Raw genomic sequence first — 19,072 nt, 5'->3', positions numbered from 1 at the left:
CCGGACAGGGCCAAACAGGAAGGATATATCCCCACCCACTTTGCCAAAGCACAGCCCCCACACCACTAGAGGGATATCTTCAACCACCAACTTACCATCCTGAGACAAGGCTGAGTATAGCCCACAAAGATCTCCGCCATGGCACAACCCAAGGGGGGGCGCCAACCCAGACAGGATGACCACATCAGTGAATCAACCCACTCAGGTGATGCACCCCTTCCAGGGACGGCATGAGAGAGCCCCAGTAAGCCAGTGACTCAGCCCCTGTAATAGGGTCAGAGGCAGAGAATCCCAGTGGAAAGAGGGGAACCGGCCAGGCAGAGACAGCAAGGGCGGTTCGTTGCTCCAGAGCCTTTCCGTTCACCTTCCCACTCCTAGGCCAGACTACACTCAATCATATGACCCACTGAAGAGATGAGTCTTCAGTAAAGACTTAAAGGTTGAGACCGAGTTTGCGTCTCTGACATGGGTAGGCAGACCGTTCCATAAAAATGGAGCTCTATAGGAGAAAGCCCTGCCTCCAGCTGTTTGCTTAGAAATTCTAGGGACAAAACAGAAAGGGAAACCAGAGGGTTAAATAAGGAACATAACCAGAGGGTTAAATAAGGAACATAATTATGAGATGGGAACCAGGTGTGTAAATAGACAAAACAAAAGGAAAAATGAAACATGGATCGGTGGCGGCTAGAAAGCCGGTGACGTCGATCGCCAAACGTCGCCCGAACAAGGAGAGGGAACAACTTCGGTGGAAGTCGTGACAATTGGTCTGTCATTTCCACAACAATAATAGGTGGTATATGCCTAATCCTAATAAAAAAAATATGATAGATATGTAGATAACACAACAAAATTAGGCAGGTTTGCAAAATGAATAATCTTTGTAAAATATTAGCAAAATTTTTCTAAAAATTTGGTTAGCATTGGTAGCCCTAATTTCTGTATTTTATTTTCAAACAATAAATTATAATATTCCTAAAGTGTTCTTTCACTGGTTTGTAGTGATTATAATGATATACAATATTATGCCATATTGTTAAATGTAAAATCTAAGTATTGAATCCTGACATTCTAACAAACCGCCTGCTGATGAGGGCATCAACTTACATAGCTGGTGAAGTACTGAAGTCTTCGGTTCACAGTCTTTATAGATAGTGTCTAATTACACAATGAATGGAAAAATAGTATATTATAGTATACAGCCTACTGAAATATGTGTTGGTTAGTGCTAAAAGGCCAGATTTTTTTCTAATCACTAAATTAATTGTTTCTATTAAATTTGTCAACCAGCAACTTAACTAATGGTGTCACACCCTGACCATAGTTTGCTTTGTATGTTTCTATGTTTTGTTTGGTCAGGGTGTGATATGAGTGGGCATTCTATGTTTCATGTCTAGTTTGTCTAGTTCAATGTTTGGCCTGATATGGTTCTCAATCAGAGGCAGGTGTGAGTCATTGTCTCTGATTGGGAACCATATTTAGGTAGCCTGTTTGGTGTTGGGTTTTGTGGGTGATTGTCCTGGTTCCGGTCTCTGTGATACTTTGCACCAGTATAGGCTGTTTTGGTGTTTTTATTAAACATGAATCTCAATAGCCACGCCGCATTTTGGTCTGACTCTCCTTCGCATAAAGAAAACCGTTACAAATGGCTACAAAAATGATAAGGCAACATATTTAATTAAATAACTTGTAAGATTAGAGAGCATTGTTTTAAGATCATGGTCAGGGACAGAAAAGATATGAAAAAAATGTTTTTGATAATTTGCGTTTACCTAAATATTCATGTTAACTTGCTGGGACGTCCAAAAAATAGCAGATCACACCTTTCATCTTAGCAGGCTGAGTATTGCTATGCAACAGACTATTACAGATGGCAATGATAAAACCAATATACTACCAGATATGGATCTCTTGGACTGTTATTACTTCCCTGTATGACCGATTTCCCTAAAACAAATATGTAGTTCGGCTATTTGTAACATTGTACTTTCAATCATGAGTCAGTCTAGGTAAATCATTAGATCAGATGGCAAACATTAACCAAATCCTATGGTTTTTAAGATGAGATTCACACAATAGAATGTTGCATGTGAACATTCCAACTTGTCTCAACATTCCTTTATCAGCCTGTGAACATTGTATTGCTTAGACTCCCATACAACAAGATATATAAAGGTGTGAAAAACATAGTAATCTACTCTTTAGGAGATAGGCTGTCATATATCAATTTGATCAGGGGCTTGTGGGGAACAATTTAATACCATCAAACCTTTGCCACCCCGAAGTGGATTTGTTTTCCGCTGACCCATGGACTAGGACAGGCATTGAAACAAGCAAGCAATTCTATACAGTTGGTTAAATACTTTGTAGCCTGGCTACTTTCTCCTGTTGTGCATCAGTGGGTCTATTTACACTGGGGGTACCTTTGGACCCTCCAAACAAGAGATAGGCCCTAGCTGTCTCTGCCTGGCCGGTTCCCCTCTCTCCACTGGGATTCTTTGCCTCTAACCCTATTACAGGGGCTGAGTCACTGGCTTACTGGTGCTCTTCCATGCCGTCCCTAGGAGGGGTGCGTCACTTGAGTGGGTTGAGTCACTGATGTGATCTTCCTGTCTGGGTTGGCACCCCCCCTTGGGTTGTGCCATGGCGGAGATCTTTGTGGGTTATACTCGGCCTTGTCTCAGGATGGTAAATTGGTGGTTGAAGATATCCCTCTAGTGGTGTGGGGGCTGTGCTTTTGCAAAGTGGGTGGGCTTATATCCTGCCTGTTTAGCCCTGTCCGGGAGTGTCGTTTGATGGGGCCACAGTGTCTCCCGACCCCTCCTGTCTCAGCCTCCAGTATTTATGCTGCAGTAGTTTATGTGTCTGGGGTCTAGGGTCAGTTTGTTATATCTGGAGTATTTCTCCTATCTTATCAGGTGTCTTGTGTGAATGTAAGTATGTTCTCTCTAATTCTCTCTCTCTCTTTCTCTTTCTCTCTTTCTTTCTCTCGGAGGACCTGAGCCCTCGGACTATGCCTCAGGACTACCTGGCCTGATGACTCCTTGCTGTCCCCAGTCCACCTGGCCGTGCTGCTGCTCCAGTTTCAACTGTTCTGCCTTATTATTATTTGACCATGCTGGTCATTTATGAACATTTGAACATCTTGGCCATGTTCTGTTATAATCTCTACCCGGCACAGCCAGAAGAGGACTGGCCACCCCACATAGCCTGGTTCCTCTCTAGGTTTCTTTCTAGGTTTTGGCCTTTCTATGGAGTTTTTCCTAACCACCGTGCTTCTACACCTGCATTGCTTGCTGTTTGGGGTTTTAGGCTGGGATTCTGTACAGCACTTTGAGATATCAGCTGATGTACGAAGGGCTATATAAATAAATTTGATTTGGAGATACTCTGAATGATCGGCTATGAAAAGCCAACTGACATTTACTCCTGAGGTGCTGACCTGTTGCACCCTCGACAACCACTGTGATTATTATTATTTGACCCTGCTGGTCATCTATGAACATTTGAACATGTTGGCTATGTTCTGTTAAAATCTCCACTCGGCACAGCCAGAAGAGGACTGACCACCCCTCATAGCCTGGTTCCTCTCTAGGTTTCTTCCTAGGTTTTGGCCTTTCTAGGGAGTTTTTCCTAGCCACCGTGCTTCTACACCTGCATTGCTTGCTGTTTGGGGTTTTAGGCTGGGTTTCTGTACAGCACTTTGAGATATCAGCTGATGTAAGAAGGGCTTTATCAATAAATTTGACTTGATTTGAGCTACATACATTCAATGATGCATATCATGAAATCAAATTTGTGAACGATTATGATATTACAAAGGATAGTGAAAAATGTATTATAACAGGTAAATATAGGGATCAAATGTCATATTTAAGATACACTACATGCTTGTCGAAGATCTCATTCCAAAACTGTTGCCACAAAGTTGGAAGCACAGAATTTTCTTGAATGTCATTGTATGTTGTAGCGTTAAGATTTCCCTTCACTGGAACTAAAGGCCCTAGCCTGAACCATGAAAAATAACTTTACATTTGGCACTATGTATTGGGTCAGGTAGTGTTTTCCTGGCATCTGCCAAACCCAGATTCGTCCAGATGGTGAAGCGTGATTCATCACTCAAGAGAATGCATTTCCACTGCTCCAGAGTCCAATGGTGACGAGCTTTACACCACTCCATCCGACGCTTGGCATTGTGCATGGTGATCTTAGGCTTGGGTGCATCTGCTCGGCCATGGAAACCCATTTCATGAAGCTCCCGACTAAGAGTTCTTGCGCTGATTCTGCTCCCAGAGGCAGTTTGGAAGTCGGTAGTGAGTGTTGCAGCCGAGGACAGAATTTTTTCAAGCGCTAAGGACTTGGCGGTCCAGTTCTGTGAGCTTGTGTGGCCTACCACTTACCGGCTGAGACATTCTTATTCCTAGAAGTTTACACTTCACAATAACAGCACTTACAGTTGACCGGCCCAGCTCTAACAGAGCAGAAATTTGAGGAACTGACTGAGCTCACTGAGCTCAGTGCGGGCCATTCTACTGACATTGTTTGTCTATGGAGATTTCATGGCTGTGTGCTCGATTGTATAAATGTCAGCAACTGGTGTGACTGAAATAGCCGAATCCACTCATTTGAAGGTGTGTCCACATTCTTTTGTCCATGTAGTGTAAGACATAGGCCTAATCCTCTGGTTCAGGTCTGGCCACCATCACCCAGATGTGGCAACTGTTTGCAGAGCAGTGGGAGTGAGCTGTTGGAGTGAGTGGGAGTCATATGAGCTGGAATTGTTTACCTCAAATCGCTCCAGTTCTGGGTGATTCAGGTCCGCCACGATGTTGCTGAAAACATTTTGTGCACTTTGGGCGATTTCAACGGTCATTTCTGCCGCTGGTAAGTTTGTTTCAAAAACATATGTTTTGAATCTAGCGTTACAGTTAGTTAAATGATAAAGTCATATTTTTTTTAAGATGGAGAGGTGCCAAATGTCAGTTGTTGTCTTTCTTTTATGGTTTGTCATTCGATGTTTAAGTCTTCTTGAAGAAGGATGATGCGCACCTGGTGCTTGACAGAGCCAGGCGCGCCAACAGCGGCTTCTTCGAGGAGATGAAACAGGGCAACCTCGAGCGCGAGTGTGTCGAGGAAATTTGTAACTATGAAGAGGCTCGGGAAGTTTTCGAGGACGACGCCCAAACGGTGCAATTTTGTAGTAATTTCACTTGGTGAAATATTTGCTATTACTTTGATTGAAGCACTATTTTAATTGAATGAAATATTTAACAATGCATAGGAACATGTGAGAATCCCAGAGAACTCTTAAAACTGACTATGTATGGTTTGTTTCCACAGAAAAAGTTTTGGTTGACATACACGGGTAAATCAGATTTTTCTATGTGGACAAAAAAATCCAACCAGCCTAAAATATATGATAGAGTATTGCTTTCAAATGTGCTTTCATTCATTTTCATAAAATGCTAATTATATTGTTGTATAAAATCCAATATGGTACTAGCATGTATGTTATCACATTCCTAATTTATTTGCACAAGATATGTCCAGCATGTCAAATAGCAAATGTCATATCCCTATTGATCCCTCTAAGGTCAGGATCCCTGCCTGGTCAACCCATGCAAAAACAACGGAACTTGTGTTTACATGGATGACTCTTACACATGTCAGTGTCTGGAAGGCTATGAAGGAAAATACTGTCAGACAGGTAGGAAGAGAATTCCCAGTGTAACGGATGTGAAACGCCTAGCTAATTAGCGGTGGTGCGGTGGTGCGCGCTAAATAGCGTTTCAATTGGTGACGTCACTTGCTCTGGACCTTGAAGTAGTAGTTCCCCTTGCTCTGCAAGAGCCGTGGCTTTTGTAGAGCGATGGGTAACGATGCTTCGTGAGTGACTGTTGTCTGTGTGCAGAGGGTCCCTGGTTCGAGCCCGAGTATGGGCGAGGGGACAGTCTATAGTTATACTGTTACACAAGCTGCCATTTTTATACCAATAGTTTATGCTGGGGTCCCAAAGGGGTGCACATTTCTGTTTTTGCCCCAGCACTACACATCTGATTCCACTAATCAAATGTTAGATAATGAGTTGATTAGTTGAATCAAATCAAATGTTGTTTGTCACATGCTCCGAATACAACAGACCTTACAGTAAAATGCCTACAGACAAGCCCTGAACCAACAATGCAGTTTTAAGAAAAATAAGTGTGAAGAAAGTATGTGTGCTCAGATGTGTAGTGCTAGGGCAAAAACCAAAATGTGCACCCCCTTTGGGTTTCTAGGACCAGGATTAAGCAACACCGGTTTTCACAATAGTTTCATACCAATAGTTTCACACCAATAGTTTCTTGTAATTCCACAGTAGTAAGAGCACCCTAATGTGAAGTGTTGCCCACATTTGCTAGTGGGCTGATATTATATGTTGACCCCATTCTGCTCATCCTACTTGCCTTTCCACTTTCTCCCAACATACTGTAGTGTTTGAGGACACGCTGAAATGCCTCTCCCTTAACGGGGAGTGCGAGCACTTCTGTAACAGTTCTGGGTCAAGACGCAAGTGTTCCTGCGCTCCTGGTTATGCCCTGGGAGAGGACGGAAGAGAGTGTGTTGCCCAAGGTACCAACTGTAACGGACAGTAGATGAGCCCAGATGTTTTGTTAAAGACGGGAAATCCCTGTTTGTTACGAACAGACTGTAATATTAAGAGAACCAAAAGGAGCCAATGTGTATTTGTTGATGTATGAATAGAGTTAGAAACAACAACTTGTCTGTCTGTCTATTATCAGTTCAGTATCCGTGTGGTAAAATCCCAGGCTTGGAAGCTCCGATGAGCCAGGAACAAGTCAGACTAGTCGGTGGGAACCACTGTCCCAAAGGAGCCTGTCCATGGCAGGTAACACATCAACGCCTGGCTGGAGAGCACAATGGATCCATCCACCTCTTTCACATTTGATTGGCCAATACTACCCTTCTACATTTTCGTAATTTAGCAGACACTCTTATCCAGAGTGATTTAGAGTAGTGAGTGCAGTTTTTGTGCTTGTCCCCCAAAGGAATTAAACCCACCATGCTGGAATTGCAAGCACCATGATCTACCAACTAAGCCACACAGGGCATTATGTGGCATAGTTGGTAGAATAACTAAACCACAGTCATTCCCATACAACCACTATCCTTGAAGTCAAAGGGTGTAATATTAACTAGGTTAGTATCTATTACCACCTCTTCCATTAGGCATTATATAATTCCACAGTATTATTTTGGTTTATGTACAATGAGAAGTGATGGATGAGAGTGGCCAATTTGTCTTTGTGATGGGACTGGTGGTTGCAGGTCCTATTGGAGCATAAAGGCACTAGTCTGTGTGGTGGGGTCATAGTTCATCCTGACTGGGTCATCACTGCTGCCCACTGTGTCGTGGGTAGAGACACCAAGGACCTGATGGTGGTCGCAGGTAGGTTACGGTGTGGGTGTGGGTTGTGTTACTTTCATAGAGCTTCTAGAAACATATAGTGAGAAAATTGCTTGTGTCCCTATGTCACATAACAAAACACTGTTCTAATGAACAACACTGTTTCCAGGGGAACACAACATTGATGTAGAAGAGGGCAGCGAGCAGAGGATCCCCGTGGCCAGAGCCATACCCTACAACCTGTACGACCCAGCAACAGGTGACAGTGACATCGCCCTGCTGCGTCTGAGAGGGCCTGTAACTCTGGGCCCTGACGCTGTACCCATCTGCCTGCCTCAGCAACACTTTGCCAAGAGCGAGCTGGCGGCCGTCCGCTTTCACACCCTTAGCGGCTGGGGGAAGCGCACCAACGGGGGCAACAATCGCAAACCTGGCACCCCGCCAGCCCCCTCCTCGCCCTTCCTCCGCAGGCTAGCCGTGCCCATCCTGCCCAACTCTGAGTGCACCCTCAAGAGCGGCTTCAACTTCACCCAGAACATGCTGTGTGCCGGCTACATGGAGGGGAACCAGGAGGCCTGTAGGGGTGACGACGGGAGCCCCCTGGTCACTTACTACGGGACCACCCACTTCCTGATGGGTGTGGTGGGCTGGGGGAAGGGCTGCCCCAAACAGGGTTACTATGGTGTCTACACTACCGTAGCCAACTACCTGGACTGGGCTGAGGAGGTGATGAATGCTCCTTCAGTCAGTGCCCCGGTGCCTTCAGTCAGTGCCCCGGTGATGCCATTCCTGCTAGAGATGGCATTAGATGAGGTTCAGATTCAGCAGGCTACGGAGAAGTTATTGCCACCACCTCCCAATGTGCAGAGCATTGGCTAACTCCCATTACATTTGTCACCAGTCACCACACAACACCAATTGTCATTACAGTGAATCTATTGTCACGTAACATTAATAGATATTTTTATAGTACATGGAAGCTACTGTATATCATGCTAATGGTGTAGCATATCGTCCTGTTTCATCACTTTGTAAGCAGACATCTTTTCACTCTGCTATTCTTTTCATTTGACTCTTAATGTGAACTGTGTATTTCAAGTGGTGATTTGGATGACCTGATGCCATACAGAATGTTTGACCTGATGCCATACAGAATGTTTGACCTGATGCCATACAGAATGTTTGACCTGATGCCATACAGTATGTTTGACCTGATGCCATACAGAATGTTTGCTTCCCAATACGTACATTTACTTCCAAAGTTTCCTCTCTGATAGCGGAAGAATAAATATTACTCGCTGACAAACTAAATCTTTGCCTCCTTTGTGTTATTTGTGTGTGTGTGAATGAAAAGTCCAAATGTATCCATAGCCACACTTCAGCAGTAGCTTATCTACATGGTATTTTCTCTGAAATGCATATTATCTGAATCATACGCATTTCTTTAGAATTGCCGTTCAAGGCACCACAACACAGCAGGCTAATCCATTGGAATAATAAGGTAATTTGCGTTTACCTAAATATTCATGTTAACTTGCTGGGACAACTCAACAAATAGCAGATCACACCTTTCATCTTAGCAGGCTGAGTATTGCTATGCAACAGACTATTACAGATGGCAATGATAAAACCAATATACTACCAGATATGGATCTCTTGGACTGTTATTACTTCCCAGTATGACCGATTTCCCTAAAACAAATATGTAGTTCGGCTATTTGAAACATTGTACTTTCAATCATGAGTCAGTCTAGGTAACTCATTAGATCAGATGGCAAACATTAACCAAATCCTATGGTTTTTAAGATGAGATCCACACAATAGAATGTTCCATTGTTGCATGTGAACATTCCAACTTGTCTCAGCATTCCTTTATCAGCCGGTGAACATTGTATTGCTTAGACTCCCATACAACAAGATACACACCTCAAAATATAAAGGAAACACTAAAATAACACATCCTAGATCTGAATGAATGAAATATTCTTATTAAATACTTTTTTATTTACATAGTTGAAAGTGCTGACAACAAAATCACACAAATTATCAATGGAAATCAAATTTATCAACCCATGGAGTTCTGGATTTGGAGTCACACTCAAAATTAAAGTGGAAAACCACACTCCAGGTTGATCCAACTTTGATGTAATGTCCTTAAAACAAGTCAAAATGAGGCTCAGTAGTGTGTGTGGCCTCCATGTGCCTGTATGACCTCCCTACAACGCCTGGTCATGCTCCTGATGAGGTGGCGGATGGTCTCCTGAGGGATCTCCTCCCAGACCTGGACTAAAGCATCCGCCAACTCCTGGACAGTCTGTGGTGCAACATGGCGTTGGTGGATGGAGCGAGATATGATGTCCCAGATGTGCTCAATTGGATTCAGGTCTGGGAAACGGGCGGGCCAGTCCATAGCATCAATGACTTCCTCTTGCAGGAACTGCTGACACACTCCAGCCACATGAGGTCTAGCATTGTCTTGCATTAGGAGGAACCCAGGGCCAACCGCACCAGCATATGATCTCACAAGGGGTCTGAGGATCTCATCTCGGTACCTAATGGCAGTCAGGCTACCTCTGGCGAGCACATGGAGGGCTGTGCGGCCACCCCAAAGAAATGCCACCCCACACCATGACTGACCCACCGCCAAACCGGTCATGCTGGAGGATGTTGCAGGCAGCAGAACGTTCTCCACGGCGTCTCCAGACTGTCACGTCTGTCACATGTGCTCAGTGTGAACCTGCTTTCATCTATGAAGAGCATAGGGCGCCAGTGGCAAATTTGCCAATCTTGGGGTTCTCTGGCAAATGCCAAACGTCCTGCACGGTGTTGGGCTGAAAGCACAACCCCCACCTGTGGACGCCGGGCCCTCATACCACCCTCGAGGAGTCTGTTTCTGACCGTTTGAGCAGACACATGCACATTTGTGGCCTGCTGGAGGTCATTTTGCAGGGCTCTGGCAGTGCTCCTCCTGCTCCTCCTTGCACAAAGGCGGAGGTAGCGGTCCTGCTGCTGGGTTGTTAACCTCCTACGGCCTCCTCCACGTCTCCTGATGTACTGGCCTGTCTCCTGGTAGCGCCTCCATGCTCTGGACACTATGCTGACAGACACAGCAAACCTTCTTGCCACAGCTCGCATTGATGTTCCATCCTGGATGAGCTGCACTACCTGAGCCACTTGTGTGGGTTGTAGACTCCGTCTCATGCTACCACTAGAGTGAAAGCACCAACCAGCATTCAAAAGTGACCAAAACATCAGCCAGGAAGCATAGGTACTGAGAAGTGGTCTGTGGTCACCACCTGCAGAACCACTCCTTTATTGGGGGTGTCTTGCTAATTGCCTTCCATTTGCACAACAGCATGTGAAATTTATTGTCAATCAGTGTTGCTTCCTAAGTGGACAGTTTGATTTCACAGAAGTGTGATTGACTTGGAGTTACATTGTTTTGTTTAAGTGTTCCCTTTATTTTTTTGAGCAGTGTATATAAAGGTGTGAAAAACATAGTAATCTACTGTTTCGGAGATAGGCTATCGTATATCAATTTGATCAGGGGCTTGTGGGGAACAATTTAATACCATCAAACCTTTGCCACCACGAAGTGGATTTTTTTCCCGCTGGCCCATGGACTAGCACAGGCATTGAAACAATCAAGCAAATCTATAAAGTTGGTTAAATCCTTTGTAGCCTAGCTACTTTCTCCTGTTGTGCATCAGTGGGTCTATTTACACTGGGGGTACCTCTGGACCCTCCAAACAAGAAATAGGCCCTAGCTGTCTCTGCCTGTCTCTCCACTGGGATTCTCTGCCTCTAACCCTATTACAGGGGCTGAGTCACAGGCTTACTGGTGCTCTTCCATGCCGTCCCTAGGAGGGGTGCGTCACTTGAGTGGGTTGAGTCACTGATGTGATCTTCCTGTCTGGGTTGGCACCCCACCTTGGGTTGTGCCATAGCGGAGATCTTTTTGGGCTATACTCGGCCTTGTCTCAGGATGGTAAGTTGGTGGTTGAATATATCCCTCTCGTGGTGTGGGGGCTGTGCTTTTGCAAAGTGGGTGGGGTTATATCCTGCCTGTTTGGCCCTGTCCGGGGGTATTGTTGGATGGGGCCACAGTGTCTCCCGACCCCTCCTGTCTCAGCCTCCAGTATTTATGCTGCAGTAGTTTATGTGTCTGGGGTCTAGGGTCAGTCTGTTAAATCTGGAGTATTTCTCCTGTCTTATCAGGTGCCTTGTGTGAATTTAAGTATGTTCTCTCTAATTCTCTCTCTCTTTCTCTTTCTCTCAGAGGACCTGAGCCCTACGACTATACCTCAGGACGACCTGGCCTGATGACTCCTTGCTGTCTCCAGTCCACCTGGCCGTGCTGCTGCTCCAGTTTTAACTGTTCTGCCTGCGGCTATGGAACCCTGACCTGTTCACCGGACATGCTACCTGTCCCAGACTTGCTGTTTTCAACTCTCTAGAGACAGCAGGAGCGGTAGAGATACTCTGAATGATCAGATATGAAAAGCCAACTGACATTTACTCCTGAGGTGCTGACCTGTTGCACCCTTGACAACCACTGTGATTATTATTATTTGACCCATCTATGAACATTTGAACATGTTGGCCATGTTCTGTTAAAATTTCCACCCTGCACAGCCAGAAGAGGACTGACCACCCCTCATAGCCTGGTTCCTCTCTAGGTTTCTTCCTAGGTTCTGGCCTTTCTAGGGAGATTTTCCTAACCACAGTGCTTCTACACCTGCATGGTTTGCTGTTTGGAGTTTTAGGCTGGGTTTCTGTACAGCACTTTGAGATATCAGCTGATGTAAGAAGGGCTTTATCAATAAATTTGACTTGATTTGAGCTACATACATTCAATGATGCATATCATGAAATCAAATATGTGAACGATTGTGAACAATTATGATATTACAAAGGATAGTGAAAAATGTATTATAACAGGTAAATATAGGGATCAAATGTCATATTTAAGATACACTACATGGCCAAAAGTATTTGGACAGCTGCTTGTCAAAGATCTCATTCCAAAACTGTTGCCACAAAGTTGGAAGCACAGAATTTTCTTGAATGTCATTGTATGTTGTAGCGTTAAGATTTCCCTTCACTGGAACTAAGGGCCCTAGCCTGAATCATGAAAAATAACTTTACATTTGGCACTATGTATTGGGGCAGGTAGTGTTTTCCTTGCATCTGCCAAACCCAGATTCGTCCAGATGGTGAAGCGTGATTCATCACTCAAGAGAATGCATTTCCACTGCTCCAGAGTCCAATGGCAACGAGCTTTACACCACTCCATCCGACGCTTGGCATTGTGCATGGTGATCTTAGGCTTGTGTGCATCTGCTCGGCCATGGAAACCCATTTCATGAAGCTCCCGACTAAGAGTTCTTGTGCTGATTCTGCTCCCAGAGGCAGTTTGGAAGTCGGTAGTGAGTGTTGCAGCCGAGGACAGAATTTTTTAAGCGCTAAGGACTTGGCGGTCCAGTTCTGTGAGCTTGTGTGGCCTACCACTTACCGGCTGAGACATTCTTATTCCTAGAAGTTTACACTTCACAATAACAGCACTTACAGTTGACCGGCCCAGCTCTAACAGAGCAGAAATTTGAGGAACTGACTGAGCTCACTGAGCTCAGTGCGGGCCATTCTACTGACATTGTTTGTCTATGGAGATTGCATGGCTGTGTGCTCGATTGTATCCACGTCAGCAACTGGTGTGACTGAAATAGCCAAATCCACTCATTTGAAGGTGTGTCCACATTCTTTTGTCCATGTAGTGTAAGACATAGGCATAATCCTCTGGTTCAGGTCTGGCCACCATCACTCAGATGTGGCAACTCTTTGCAGGGCAGTGGGAGTGAGCTGTTGGAGTGAGTGGGAGTCATATGAGCTGGCATTGTTTACCTCAAACCGCTTCAGTTTTGGGTGATTCAGGTCAGCCACGATGCTGCTGAAAACATTTTGTGCACTTTGGGCCATTTCAACTGTCATTTCTGCCGCTGGTAAATTTGTTTCGAAAACATACATTTTGAATCTAGCGTTACAGTTAGTTAAATGATGAAGTCATATTTTTTTTAAAGATGGAGAGGTGCAAAATGTCAGTTGTTGTCTTTCCTTTATGGTTTGTCATTCGATGTTTAAGTCTTCCTGAAGAAGTATGATGCGCACCTGGTGCTTGACAGAGCCAGGCGCGCCAACAGCGGCTTCTTGGAGGAGTTGTTTCTTCAGGGCAACATCGAGCGCGAGTGTGTCGAGCAAATTTGTAACTATGAAGAGGCTCGTGAAGTTTTCGAGGACGACGCCCAAACGGTGCAATTTTGTAGTAATTTCACTTGAAATATTTGCTATTACTTTGATTGAAGCAGTATTTTAATTTAATTGAATGAAATATTTAGCAATGCATAGGAACATGTGAGAATTGCAGAGATAACTCTTAAAACTGACTATGTATGGTTTGTTTCCACAGAAAATGTTTTGGTTGACATACACGGGTAATTCAGATTTTTCTATGTGGACTGTACACAAAAAATCCAACCAGCCTAAAATATATGATAGAGTATTGCTTTCAAATGTGCTTTCATTCATTTTCATAAAATGCTAATTATATTGTTGTATAAAATCCAATATGGTACTACCATGTATGTTATCACATTCCTAATTTATTTGCACAAGATATGTCCAGCATGTCAAATAGCAAATGTCATATCCCTATTGATCCCTCTAAGGTCAGGATCCCTGCCTGGTCAACCCATGCAAAAACAACGGAACTTGTGTTTACATGGATGACTCTTACACATGTCAGTGTCTGGAAGGCTATGAAGGAAAATACTGTCAGACAGGTAGGAAGAGAATTCCTAGCTGCCATTTTTATACCAATAGTTTACACCAGTGTTTCTTAAACCTGGTCCTGGGGTCCCAAAGGGGTGCACATTTTGGTTTTTGCCCCAGCACTACACACCTGATTCCACTAATCAAATGTTAGATAATGAGTTGATTAGCTGAATCAAATCTAATGTTGTTTGTCACATGCTCCGAATACAACAGCCCTTACAGTAAAATGCCTACAGACAAGCCCTGAACCAACAATGCAGTTTTAAGAAAAATAAGTGTGAAGAAAGTATGTGTGCTCAGATGTGTAGTGCTAGGGCAAAAACCAAAATGTGCTCCCCCTTTGGGTTTCTAGGACCAGGATTAAGCAACACCGGTTTTCACAATAGTTTCACACCAATAGTTTCACACCAATAGTTTCTTGTAATTCCGCAGTAGTAAGAGCACCCTAATGTGAAGTGTTGCCCACATTTGCTAGTGGGCTGATATTATATGTTGACCCCATTCTGCTCATCCTACTTGCCTTTCCACTTTCTCCCAACATACTGTAGTGTTTGAGGACACGCTGAAATGCCTCTCCCTTAACGGGGAGTGCGAGCACTTCTGTAACAGTTCTGGGTCAAGACGCAAGTGTTCCTGCGCTCCTGGTTATGCCCTGGGAGAGGACGGAAGAGAGTGTGTTGCCCAAGGTACCAACTGTAACGGACAGTAGATGAGCCCAGATGTTTTGTTAAAGACGGGAAATCCCTGTTTGTTACGAACAGACTGTAATATTAACAGAACCAAAAGGAGCCAATGTGTATTTGTTGATGTATGAATAGAGTTAGAAACAACAACTTGTCTGTCTGTCTATTATCAGTTCAGTATCCGTGTGGTAAAATCCCAGGCTTGGAAGCTCCGATGAGCCAGGAACAAGTCAGACTAGTTGGTGGGAACTACTGTCCCAAAGGAGCCTGTCCATGGCAGGTAACACATCAACGCCTGGCTGGAGAGCACAATGGATCCATCCACCTCTTTCACATTTGATTGGCCAATACTACCCTTCTACATTTTTGTAATTCAGCAGAAACTCTTATCCAGAGTGATTTAGAGTAGTGAGTGCAGTTTTTGTGCTTGTCCCCCATGGGAATTAAACCCACCATGCTGGAATTGCAAGCACCATGATCTACCAACTAAGCCACACAGGGCATTATGTGGCATAGTTGGTAGAATAACTAAACCACAGTCATTCCTATACAACCACTATCCTTGAAGTCAAAGGGTGTAATATTAACTAGGTTAGTATCTATTACCACCTCTTCCATTAGGCATTATATAATTCCACAGTATTATTTTGGTTTATGTACAATGAGAAGTGATGGATGAGAGTGGCCAATTTGTCTTTGTGATGGGACTGGTGGTTGCAGGTCCTATTGGAGCATAAAGGCACTAGTCTGTGTGGTGGGGTCATAGTTCATCCTGACTGGGTCATCACTGCTGCCCACTGTGTCGTGGGTAGAGACACCAAGGACCTGATGGTGGTCGCAGGTAGGTTACGGTGTGGGTGTGGGTTGTGTTACTTTCATAGAGCTTCTAGAAACATATAGTGAGAACATTGCTTGTGTCCCTATGTCACATAACAAAACACTGTTCTAATGAACAACACTGTTTCCAGGGGAACACAACATTGATGTAGAAGAGGGCAGCGAGCAGAGGATCCCCGTGGCCAGAGCCATACCCTACAACCTGTACGACCCAGCAACAGGTGACAGTGACATCGCCCTGCTGCGTCTGAGAGGGCCTGTAACTCTGGGCCCTGACGCTGTACCCATCTGCCTGCCTCAGCAACACTTCGCCAAGAGCGAGCTGGCGGCCGTCCGCTTTCACACCCTTAGCGGCTGGGGGAAGCGCACCAACGGGGGCAACGATCCCCAACTTGGCATCCCGCCAGCCCCCTCATCACGCTTCCTCCACAGGCTAGCCGTGCCCATCCTGCCCAACTCTGAGTGCACCCTCAAGAGCGGCTTCAACTTCACCCAGAACATGCTGTGTGCCGGCTACATGAAGGGGAACCAGGAGGCCTGTAGGGGGTACGATGGGAGCCCCCTGGTCACTTACTACGGGACCACCCACTTCCTGATGGGCGTGGTGGGCTGGGGGAAGGGCTGCCCCAAACAGGGTTACTATGGTGTCTACACTACCGTAGCCAACTACCTGGACTGGGCTGAGGAGGTGATGAATGCTCCTTCAGTCAGTGCCCCGGTGCCTTCAGTCAGTGCCCCGGTGATGCCATTCCTGCTAGAGATGGCATTAGATGAGGTTCAGATTCAGCAGGCTACGGAGAAGTTATTGCCACCACCTCCCAATGTGCAGAGCATTGGCTAACTCCCATTACATTTGTCACCAGTCACCACACAACACCAATTGTCATTACAGTGAATCTATTGTCACGTAACATTAATAGATATTTTTATAGTACATGGAAGCTACTGTATATCATGCTAATGGTGTAGCATATCGTCCTGTTTCATCACTTTGTAAGCAGACATCTTTTCACTCTGCTATTCTTTTCATTTGACTCTTAATGTGAACTGTATATTTCAAGTGGTGATTTGGATGACCTGATGCCATACAGAATGTTTGACCTGATGCCATACAGAATGTTTGACCTGATGCCATACAGAATGTTTGACCTGATGCCATACAGAATGTTTGACCTGATGCCATACAGAATGTTTGACCTGATGCCATACAGAATGTTTGACCTGATGCCATACAGAATGTTTGACCTGATGCCATACAGAATGTTTGACCTGATGCCATACAGAATGTTTGACCTGATGCCATACAGAATGTTTGACCTGATGCCATACAGTATGTTTGACCTGATGCCATCCAGAATGTTTGCTTCCCAATACATACATTTACTTCCAAAGTTTCCTCTCTGATAGCTGAAGAATAAATATTACTCGCTGACAAACTAAATCTTTGCCTCCTTTGTGTTATTTGTGTGTGTGTGTGAGTGTGTGAGTGAATGAAAGTCCAAATGTATCCATAGTCACACTTCAGCAGTAGCTTATCTACATGGTATTTTCTCTGAAATTAATATTATCTGAGTCATACGCATTTCTTTCGATTAGCCGTTTAAGGCACCACAACACAGCAGGCTAAACCATTGGAATAGATCCTTTAGTGTCAATATTAGCTCAGTGATTTGGACCTCAGAACACTGATCACATGATCACTGAGGATTTTGTGCCCCTTCCTGAGAGCTGTTCTGATTGGCTCAAATAAGGGCTGTCTGTCATGCTGAAGAGTGCAGAGCTAAATGGTGGTCTGGACAAGGCCTTGCCTCTCTGAATGGTGAAGACTGGATTTGAAGTGAGTCCTCTCTCTCTCTCTCTCTCTCTCTCTCGCTCTCTCTCTTCCCTTCTATCTCCACTCTTTCTCTCTCAAACATCCCTAATCCCTCTTTTTTTTACCCTGATGTCCTCCCCCTTTCTTTCTCTCTTCCCCTTTTTATTTTCTACCCCCCCCCCCACACACACACAAACACACACACATTCCTTCCTCTCCCTCTCTCTACAGCATGTTCTCTCTCTTCCTGTCTCTCAGGTCATTGCCCTCCCTCTCCGCCTGCTCTCTCCAGAGTTGTGCTCCACAGAGCAGCCAGGAGTAGAGAGGTGCCTCACCCAGAGATCAGGCCATGTTTCGGCTGTCCCAGACCTGTTTCCTTCTCCTGCTGCTGCACGGCGTAGCCTCCAAGGGTACGTTCAAACACCCCACCGTCTCAAACGGTTGACAAATAGTTATGTAGAGAGAAAGTGAGGGAGTCTCTGGGGTTTAGTCAGTGTCAGTGATTGCGGTCAGTGTGTGAGTACGGGTGAGGGCGGGTAACTGGGATGTGTGTGTTGATATATTTTATGGTGTGTCTGTATCTCTGATTGCTTTGATGATTGTGATGACTGTGCTAGACAAGCATGCTGTGATGATGACAACAGCCTAATTGATGGAAAAGATTGAAAAGATGATGATGGGGATGACGATGATAGTCATTAATATGGTGATGATTATGGTAATGATAGTGATGATGATGACGATGATGGTGATGAAGATGGTGATGATGATAGTGATAAAGATGGTGATGAAGATGACGATGATGACGATGGTGATGATGATGAGGGTGATGACGATGATGATGGTGCCCTGCTGCCACTGATACCGATTTTTCCCTGTGTCCCCAGTCTTCCTGAACAGTGACGATGCTCACCAGGTTCTGAACCGGCGGCGGCGGGCCAACAGCCCATTTGAGGAGTGGCGGCAGGGAGACATGGAGAGAGAGTGTATCGAGGAACGCTGTGACAGAGAGGAGGCTCGGGAGATCTTTGAGGATGACAAACTGACTGTAAATTGCCATTCTCCATCTTTGTTTCTATCTATCTCTCTTTAAACCGGAAACACATGTCTGTTTGCGTTCCAGTCACATAAATCACATTCCTGTTTAGTCACTCCTCACTTTGCACTCATTCACACCACCTTTACACGCTCATGATTTCAACCAGAAATTCCTTTGTTTTTGGAATCTTGACCTTTCTGGTTTGAATTTGTGATGTTTGTGTCTCTTTTTACCTCTTTCCCGCAGACTGAATTCTGGAACAAATATTACGGTAAGGCCCAGGAGTCTGTTGAGGCTAAGGGTTGGCGCAAGAGGATAGGGATTGGATCACATGGAGGTTTCTGATGAGAGCTGGGTTGGAGTCAGGTTGGGGTCAGATTGGGGTCAACCTAGTCAGATCAGGAAGTAAAGGACTCACGACCACACACCAAAACAATGGGCTATTTTCAATTCATGAATTGATTGTT

At 44.9% G+C, this 19,072-nt stretch overlaps 3 protein-coding genes across 3 annotated transcripts in view; all 3 read left to right on the top strand.

Moving 5' to 3' along the window:
• Positions 1–4,724: 4,724 nt before the first annotated feature.
• On the top strand, positions 4,725–8,716 carry LOC135543273 (coagulation factor VII-like). The gene is made up of 8 exons (XM_064970414.1): positions 4,725–4,881; positions 5,021–5,184; positions 5,338–5,362; positions 5,591–5,704; positions 6,472–6,609; positions 6,780–6,886; positions 7,327–7,447; positions 7,575–8,716. Exons 1-8 carry the CDS (start codon positions 4,824–4,826, stop codon positions 8,282–8,284), a joined length of 1,437 nt encoding a protein of 478 aa, XP_064826486.1. The 5' UTR covers positions 4,725–4,823; the 3' UTR covers positions 8,285–8,716.
• Positions 8,717–13,266: 4,550 nt separating this feature from the next.
• On the top strand, positions 13,267–17,194 carry LOC135543271 (coagulation factor VII-like). The gene is made up of 8 exons (XM_064970413.1): positions 13,267–13,404; positions 13,545–13,711; positions 13,869–13,893; positions 14,128–14,241; positions 14,782–14,919; positions 15,090–15,196; positions 15,637–15,757; positions 15,885–17,194. The coding sequence occupies exons 1-8, from the start codon at positions 13,347–13,349 to the stop codon at positions 16,592–16,594; spliced, it is 1,440 nt and encodes a 479-aa protein (XP_064826485.1). The 5' UTR covers positions 13,267–13,346; the 3' UTR covers positions 16,595–17,194.
• A 381-nt stretch (positions 17,195–17,575) lies between these two features.
• f10 (coagulation factor X) overlaps positions 17,576–19,072 on the top strand; it is a 4,344-nt gene continuing 2,847 nt past the window's right edge. Inside the window, exons 1-4 of the mRNA XM_064970412.1 lie at positions 17,576–17,590; positions 17,825–17,976; positions 18,454–18,614; positions 18,852–18,876. Of these exons, the coding sequence (XP_064826484.1) occupies positions 17,916–17,976; positions 18,454–18,614; positions 18,852–18,876 (247 nt within the window). The 5' untranslated portion in view covers positions 17,576–17,590; positions 17,825–17,915. The remainder of the gene's footprint in view (positions 17,591–17,824; positions 17,977–18,453; positions 18,615–18,851; positions 18,877–19,072) is intronic.

Source organism: Oncorhynchus masou, chromosome 7 (assembly GCF_036934945.1).
Source record: "Oncorhynchus masou masou isolate Uvic2021 chromosome 7, UVic_Omas_1.1, whole genome shotgun sequence".
Taxonomy (NCBI): Eukaryota; Metazoa; Chordata; class Actinopteri; order Salmoniformes; family Salmonidae; genus Oncorhynchus; species Oncorhynchus masou.
The sequence above is the reverse complement of the archived record's forward strand: the minus strand, read 5'-3'. Positions and strand labels throughout refer to the sequence as shown.

Coding starts and splice junctions, on each gene's coding strand:
- LOC135543273 (XM_064970414.1), top strand. CDS start 4,824: ATGTTGCTGAAAACATTTTGTGCACTTTGGGCGATTTCAACGGTCATT. Junction 5,705..6,471: donor AGGAAAATACTGTCAGACAG/GTAGGAAGAGAA, acceptor AACATACTGTAG/TGTTTGAGGACACGCTGAAA. Junction 7,448..7,574: donor GGACCTGATGGTGGTCGCAG/GTAGGTTACGGT, acceptor CACTGTTTCCAG/GGGAACACAACATTGATGTA.
- LOC135543271 (XM_064970413.1), top strand. CDS start 13,347: ATGCTGCTGAAAACATTTTGTGCACTTTGGGCCATTTCAACTGTCATT. Junction 13,712..13,868: donor TCGAGGACGACGCCCAAACG/GTGCAATTTTGT, acceptor TTGTTTCCACAG/AAAATGTTTTGGTTGACATA. Junction 13,894..14,127: donor GTTTTGGTTGACATACACGG/GTAATTCAGATT, acceptor GATCCCTCTAAG/GTCAGGATCCCTGCCTGGTC.